Here is an 8,642-nt window from a genome sequence, read left to right as displayed (position 1 = left end):
GAAACAAAACAGAAGGAGAGTAATGGCCTGGAGGTATCAATTATCACCTCCATTGACAAAAGGAGTAGATTCTTCTGACAAGGACATATATAATTCCTTAAACCTTTTATAGTGGTCCAACAATGGTGAAAATTTTGCAATTGTGTAGAAAAGTTAGGTTATTTTTGGAAATTTTGATAGAAACCCTAGATTACTGTGTTTGGATTATTATATGCTTTTTGGTGAAATTGATTAATAATTGATGGTTTTAGCAGCAAGTGGTAGGGTATTGTTGTCGTTGAAGTTAACATACGTTGTGATTTATTGTTTATAGTTGGGTTAGTTTGTTACATGTTTTATATATATTAGGTAAAAGTTACATCCTTATTATTGTGGAATCATTGCTTGTTTTGTAGATAACTCAAATGGATGAACTTGATAATATTGTTGATGTAAAGATAAGGCTGTTTGGGGGGTTAGTGTTTAAAAAAATGAAAGGGAGTGAGTATCAAGTATATGAGGCTAGTTATGTGTATTAGAGGTTGGGTGTGCCTGTCTCATTTATATCAGTTAACCATTTTAGATATTTATGTGGGGAAGGTTTTAGGGACAAGGGGTTTGAATTCCCTTACATATATTGCATCTGGTATAAAGAAAAGGGGCATACATAGATAACTGGGAAAAGAAAGATAGAGACGGCAAGGATGTAAAGGGGTTTATTGAGGTTGGACATAGTGATGGTCACCTTGAGTTGTACTGCACTGTATCAGAGGAACAACCTAGGCCAACTGATCCAGTTCCAACAGAAATCCCACAACCAAACCAACAAATTAGTCCACCTAAATCAAAGCCTACTAAACACACTCCTAAAAAGGCCATAACTCCCAAAGACACAACTAAAAAGACCATAACTGTCAAACACACCCCTAAAAAGGCCATCTCTGTAGTAGTGATAAGGAGCCCCAGGTTTAATTTAGGCAAAAAGGATGAGGCTACTACAACACTCAGTGAACCAGTAGTAAGGAGGAGCCCTAGGTTTTGTTCTGTTTCTGAGAAGAAGGTTGGAGGTACTGTGAAGAGGGAAGGGAACAGGGCAATTGATAAAAGGGAAGAGGAAAGTGAGTAAAGAGGCTAGGTTGAATAACAACATAGTGAAAGTAGAAGGAAAGGGGAAGGGTAGGTGTCAAAGGAAATTGTTCCTAGGTGAAGATTCTGACTCAGGATCTTCAAGTGAAGATTTGAGTGATATAGATGTTGACTGGGTTCCTGGAGAGGAGGAGGAGGGTGATTATGAAGAAGATGGGTGGGATGAAGGGAAAAGTGACATACTAGCTTCAGTTGAGAGGAATTTGGCACTGGTGCCACATTCTGGTGGTACTGAGAGGACTGCTGAGAAGTTACAGTAGTTGGGGAAAGATCTAGGGGGTGATGAGGTTGAACTAAAGGAAGAAGAGAGTGATGAGGATGAATTGAGGAGCTTACATGGGTTTGATGAAGAAGAGCGGGGATGAGAGTCAATGGTTTAGAGAAGAAACTTATTTCAAAAAGCCTATAGTTTTACTTAAGAACCAGAAATTCACAAACATTCTTGTGCTAAGGAAAGCATTAAGAACACATGCCATAGAGAATAGATATGAGTTCTATTATTTGCACAATAATAAGGAGAAAGTAAGCACTTTCTGTAGGAGGAGGTGTGATTATGACTGAGATTAAAAAAGGATCAAGCTGCCTAAGTGTAGTTGCAGTGAAGAAGTGAGGAGGTGCAACTACAAGGTCGTTGCAAGACCTTTGTTCAAGAGTTCAGTGTGGCAGATTCATGATTTGTTTTTGCAGCATCAGTGTATGAGGAGTAATATGAACGCAAATATGAGTGCATAGTATGTAGCTAAGAAATATGTTGAAGAGTGGAGAAGCAACCCAAGTTGGAAGATCAAAGGCTTCAGGGATAGAGCTTTGAGTGACTTGGGTATTACATGGCATGGTTAACCAGGGTAAGGGCTAAATTTATAATTTAAGGGTCAACCTCTGAGCAGTATGCCAGATTTTGGGATTATGGGAAGGCAGTGCTCAAGTACAACCCAGGGAGTGTTGTTAATGTGGTGGTTGATCAGTTGGACAGGCCAGAACCTCCTTTGTTCTTGAGGATGTTTATGTGCCTCAGTCCACTGGTTAGAGGTTTCTTGAAAGGTTGCAGGCCACTGATAGGGGTAGATGGATGTTATTTGAAGGGTTCTTACCTAGGTCAGATATTTGTGGCTGTGGGGAAGGATGGGAACAACTGCATATGCCTCTTTGCCTGGGCTACTGTTAAAGTTGAGAACAAGAAAACCTGGTGCTGGTTCTTGGAATGCCTGAAGCAAAGCCTTGATGATCTAGAAATGGGAGGTGGCTTCATTTACATGTCAGATAAGCAAAAGGTTTGTTCAAGTTTTATGTTTGCGTTTTTTTTTTTTTTTTTTTTTTTTTGCAATATTCACATACCCCTTATATCTCTTATTTGGCATTTTGTTTACTTGTTGAAGGGACTGCTTGAAGCTTTTGAAGAGATTCTATGTAAAGCATATATGGGCCAATTTCAAGCTTTAGTTCACATGCTCAACATTCAAGGAACTGTTTTGGAGTGCTGCTAGAGCCACTACTTTGGTATGCTTTGCAATTTCATACTTCTGTGTTGTTGCTTTATATTCATGCTTCTGTTTTTATCTTGTTATCTTACACATTGGTTTAAAATGCTGCTGTTGATGTATCTGATGGTGAATGATTTTGTCGTTGGTATTTGATGTTGAATGTTTAATGACAATACCTTGCATGAAAATACCTTGCATGAGATCTTATGTATTTGATAATATGGTCTGCTGATGTATGTTACTGTTGTTGTTGTCTTTATTGGTGTAGGCGGATTTTGAACAATTAGTGGTTCGTGGAGGCGGATGTACCATGCGCATGGTACATCTGTTCCACAAAAAAAATAAAAAGCGGAAAGAACATTGTATACAGATGTAAAGAACATTTAGCTAGTTTGAAAAGAACATTTAGTTAAAGTGAAAAGAACATGTTATAGAATTGTAAAGATTAAAGAACATATATCTAAAGTAAAACGAACATATTGTTAAAATATAATGAACGTGATAATTTCTGAGCATCTATATTAAAAGAACATGAAGAATACAATAAAAGAACATGAGAGATATTAAAAAAGAACATAGAGCTGTTAATAACAATGAACATAAGACTATCTTATAAAGAACATCATCTTCAACCTTTGTCACATTATTCTCAAATTCAACATCTAGATTTATCAAATTTCAAAAAGGAAAATAAACAATGAATTTTATGATTACAAATATTCTAATTTAAATCTAAAATAACACAATTAATGAAAAATAAATACTAAATTTCATACAAAATTATCTTCGATCGTTGATTAACAAATCCACATATTCTCCTTCATTAATAATCACTCCATTAACAAAACAATGTTCAAAAGCACCACGAAACTCGATCTAAATGCTCAACCATCGTCTTCTATCAGTAGAATTTCTTTTTCTCTATAAATTTTCTATTTCTCTCTCTCTAAGATTTATATTCCTCTCTCTAAAGAATTCAAACAAGTGAAATTAAAATATGAAGAAATATACAAATTTCTTAATTGAGATTAGAAAATAATTACCAAAACTCTTCAATTATGGAAAAAATAATTCATTTAAAGATTGAAAAGCTAGATGTTCTTTAAAAAAATACTATATTATGTTCTTTCTGTTTTTTTTTTTTTTTTGGTTGAATAAAAATAATATTCATTACATTATATTATCATATATATAAAGAACATAAAGTTGGGTGTTTTTTTTATACAAAATGGCCATATGTTCTTTACAAAAAAATTGTATGTTCATTACAAAACAACCATATGTGATGTTCTTTATAAAATAACTATAAGTTCTTTATAAAACAACTATATGTTCTTTACTGAACAACTATATGTTCATTCCGCCTTTTTTTTTAAAGAAAACCGGATGAAAGGGGCATGGTGCATCCGCCTCCACAAAAAAAATTTCAGATTTTGAAATTGCAATGGAGTCTATTAAGTTCCATAGTGAGGATGCATATGAGTATTTAGATAACATCCCTGCATGTCATTGGTCAAGGCATGCTTTTTCTACATCTTGCAAGTCCAACATGCTTCTTAACAATTTGTATGAGACATTCAATGCATGCATTAGAGAAGTTATGGACAAACCCATACTAACCCAAATGGAGTGGTTAAGGAGATACTTAATGAAGAGACATAATGCCAAATGGGAGTTGAGGGTGTGTAAAAAATGGAAGGGAGGGTTATGCCATATGTTACTAAGCTGTTTAAAAGGATGGAGGGGGTTGCTAGGCACTGCATAGTGCAAGTATCAAGGGGTGATACTTTTAAGGTTGAACTGAATAGTGACTATGTCATAGTTGATCTGCAACAGAGATCATGCACTTGCTTCCATTGGCAGCTCACAGGGTTGCCTTGTGTTCATGGCTTTGCATGCATACTTGATAAGAGGGCTAATCCAGAACAATATGTGGATCAATATTATACAAAGCAGATGTACATTCAAGCATATGAACTTCCTGTGCAGCCTATGTTAGGTCCTAAACACTGGGAAAGATTCAAATAAGAAAGCCACTACCCCCACCAGTAAGGGTAATGCCTGGCAGACCTAAGTCCAAAAAGAGAAAAAAGGAAAGGGATGAAGGTGCAAGTGAACCAGCAGAGTCTACCCAACAGAAGAGGCAAAAAAGATGCCAGAGATGTGCTCAATTTGGCCACTATGCCAAGACCTGTCACATTGCTAAAGCTAAACTAGAACCTTCTTCCCAACCAAAACCAAAAGGCAAGGCTGTTGTGAACACACCATGGGTGGTAGAACGAAGAAGACTAAAGGCAGCTAGGGCACTGAGTAAGGTGAGCATCAGATGTTCTTTTTCTGTTCTGTAATAATACTGGATTTTTGTTTCTAATAGGTGTTTGTTTTGTGTGTGTGTGTGTGTTTTTTTTTTTCTCAAAATCAAAAAAGACTGCTGCAGGGCAGGCCTAAACAACATTGCTAACAAAAGTTCCTACAAGAAGAAGCAGCAAAGAAAAAGGCAGCTGAAGCATCAGCAGCAACATCATCTCAAGCAGCAGGACTATCCCAAGCAACAGCAGCATCAGGAGCAGGCACAGCTACACCATCTGTAACAACACCAGCAAGACCTATGATAAGGTCAAGCTAAGGATTTTTGCAACAGCAGAACCATATTTATGTAGCCAGGCTTCAACCACAACTACAGCTAAGAAGCCACCACATACTACTTCTAAGAAGGCAGGAAGACCCAAGACAACAACAACTAGGTCTAAAAATTGGAGTAGTTTACAATTAAGACTCTGTTGTTTGGGGGCAGCTTGTTTTAGAATATTTGTGTTTTGAACAGAGGAAGCCCAACTTTTGGTTTGTTATGAACATACTACACTAACTTCAATGTATGCTTATGGATGCTAACTATCTTTTGCACATATATGACAAATGAGTAGTTGAAAAAAATTGGAAATTATGCCAAAAAAATGATACATTTCTTTAGGATGCCAAATTGTTGCAAATTCATTCATAGCTAATAAAGTGATACATAAGTACTAATTTGAAAATATAATGCATCATCCAACTTAATCTTAAAAAAAAAACATTACATAAGCATAATTATGTCCTGAATTCTCCCAAACCCCTCTAAACAAGTTTCCTTATTACATAACTTCCTAAAACATTAACAACTAAACTAATTTCTATAACTACAATCCAAGAAACACTATCAGATTTCCCATTGCTGTTGCACATCTTCTTCCTGTCTCTACTCAAAGCCTTGAATTTTGTCTTCAATATGTCAACTTCATTCAACAAACACCTCCTTTGCCCAACCAGATCATCCACCTCCCTTTGCAAAGAGTTCATCTCAGCTTTCATTACTTTCTTATCAAGCACCAACTGATTTATCACATCCCTTTGCCAGTTAGTCCCATCATCTGAGTCAACCCATTCAAAAGTTTTGCAGCCCCTTATCTCAGTGTTTGGATCAAAAAATTTGCATGCCCTGAACTTGCGCCCTAGATTGTCCTTGGTCCAAGATGTAAGCCTTGCAAGTGGGACTCCACAGTTGCATTTCTTCTGCTTAGAGGGAGATGAGGAATTCCACGACATTTTCAGACCTACAAACATGAAACCAAGTGGTATTAGAACTAAACAACTACAAATCACCACCTCTTATACACATCAAAGTCAAACACACCTTGTCAATCTGGTGGTTGACCTCCATACTAAGGATGACCAGGTGGTGGCCATGTGCCATTTTGTTTCATCCTATACTCCAAAATACAATCAGCCAAGAAACCAGGATCATCAGTGGTACCAACTTCAATGATATACATGTCCTTATTTCCCAACCTCCTAATCATTTTAAACACATCACCATCATCTTCTAAACTCCAAAATTTGCTTTTATAGACATATTGAAAAGTGGGGTGCAAGATGCCTACAGATCCTTCTATTGGGTCATCCATTTCACGAAGTTGATCTTCAACCTCTACTGCAATATCCAACAGGTTGTCTTTTCCTATTTCATACTCCATGTCAACAACTAAACTCATGTACATAAATCTGAATAGCACCATTTTATCGGCGATTCTACAAATAATTTGCAAAAAACATACAACAAAGAACCCCAATTTCAATTGTATTACTAACATGCAACCTTAATTTCAATAGACAAACCTCCAACAATAATCCCCTAAATTCAATTAACTAAAGAACCCTTTTTTTTCCAGCCCCTAAATTAAAAAATAATTATCCAATCACAACCACAATTGGTAGTTCAAATCACAAATTAACAACATACAAACCCCAAACAAACATACATTCCACTAAATTCATGAGTACTTGACGCAATTGTGGGGAAAATTAAAAAATTTAATAACCAACCTTTAATTCACTTGTTACTACCTTCACAATTGCTCCAAACCCTTCCAAATCCCATCGCAATACAACAACAAATGTAAACCCTAAATTATACAGAATGTCAATGCAGATTTTAAGTGAATTCTTCTCAAGATTAGTTTGCAAAATCAAAATGGGGATAACTGAAGGATTATGTTGTTTTAAAGGAAGGAATTTAAAAAAATAGCCGTTGGAAATGGGGCCCCACTAACGGCAAATCTAACAGAAGTATCGAAACCTATACTATTACAGTTTGGTGGGTATCAATTTAAAATAAAATTTTAAATGGGTACCAAAATTCAACACCCTCCATTTTTTAGGTACCAAATTCCAAATTTTCCTTTCTACAATCCTGCCATTTTTGTATCTTCTCCTGGGTTTTTGAGAGGAGGGCTGGGATCGGGACGAGAAAGGGGTTTTCAAGGGAGAGGGTTAGTTGCGACATCGGTGTCGATGTTGTGTTGTGTTTGGGGGCTAGCTGGAAGGCCAGGGCCACGGGGCAGGGGATTGGGCTCAGGCGGCAGTGGCAGTGGCAGTGGCAATGGCTTGGGCAACTGGTAGGTGGTGGGTGGTTTTTTAATTTTTTTTTTATTATTTAACTTTTAAAAAAATATTGTTTTATTTTAATTTTTTTACCAATCACAGCCCGTCGCGTGTCAGGTATCTTGTCATAACAATTAACTGGTTACATGACTAGTTGGGACCATTTTGAGCGGATTGAGTATAAAGGTCGGATTAATTAAAAATAACCGAAAGGTGGGATTATTTTTATTGGACGTCCCAAAGGTGAGATTATTCTGAGCAATTTTTCCTTTTGAACATTATCTCCTAATTTATATGTGTCTAACACCTAAAAATTACCAAAATTTCGGTGTCAATAATAACATTAAGAAAGGGTTTGGTTAGGGTATTCATCGTATCAAAGGGTGTATGGAGGTATCATCATCCGCATCCGACCCTCCCCATTGCCATCCCTAATCAAACATGCTTTTGAAAAAAAATGCTTTCTTCTCAGCTTCATTTTGCCTCACACACCCAGACTATCAAAAAATTGAATTAATTTGATTTTTTTTTTTTTTTTTTTTTGAAAAGGAGCAAAACATAATCATTCATATTTAGAGAGTCCATGAGTACATACGGAGCAATTTCCGAAAGGCTACATTGTTCTTTGCTCAAAGCCAAAAGGAATAATTTTGCTAAGTTATGAGCTACTACATTCACCCTCCCCCCCCCCCCCCCTTCTGACATTTTCCCAATGTAGACTAGCAAAGGAGTTCCCTAAAGCAATGGCATCCCCTAAAATGGATTCAAGATCAGTGAGGTGGGAAGCACCCTTAGAAAGTCTATTCACAGCTACCTGGCGATCCCTCTCGATAATTACATTATCACATCCAAATCTTCTGCCCATCCGTAGAGCCATGACAATGGCCTTTGCTTCAGCCACGTCGACCTGCCATCTCGCCTTTTCCCTCTTGTCGCAGCAAAAACCACAGCTTAAGCAGAGTCACGAGCTACCACACCCAACCCCACCCACCCTTCTTCAGCCAAGGACGCATCTGCATTGATTTTAATCACTCCATGAGGAGGAGCTTTCCAAAAATTCAGACTCTTGACCTGGGAAGTCAAAGTAGTGGAATAGATTGCCTTAGTATATCTATTATT

General features: G+C 37.0%; 1 protein-coding gene across 1 annotated transcript; it reads left to right on the top strand.

The window, feature by feature from the left end:
• Positions 1-4,298: 4,298 nt before the first annotated feature.
• Positions 4,299-4,634, top strand: LOC145583446 (uncharacterized). Its single transcript, XM_081640680.1, has one exon. It carries the CDS (start codon positions 4,299-4,301, stop codon positions 4,632-4,634), a length of 336 nt encoding a protein of 111 aa, XP_081496806.1.
• The last annotated feature ends 4,008 nt before the right edge of the window (positions 4,635-8,642 follow it).

This window comes from Chenopodium album, chromosome 15, assembly GCF_948465745.1.
Source record: "Chenopodium album chromosome 15, dcCheAlbu1.1, whole genome shotgun sequence".
NCBI lineage: Eukaryota > Viridiplantae > Streptophyta > Magnoliopsida > Caryophyllales > Amaranthaceae > Chenopodium > Chenopodium album.
This window is presented reverse-complemented; position numbering and strand designations above follow the sequence as displayed.

What these genes read in the sequence shown, in the direction of transcription:
- LOC145583446 (XM_081640680.1), top strand. Translation starts at nt 4,299, where the DNA reads ATGGAAGGGAGGGTTATGCCATATGTTACTAAGCTGTTTAAAAGGATG.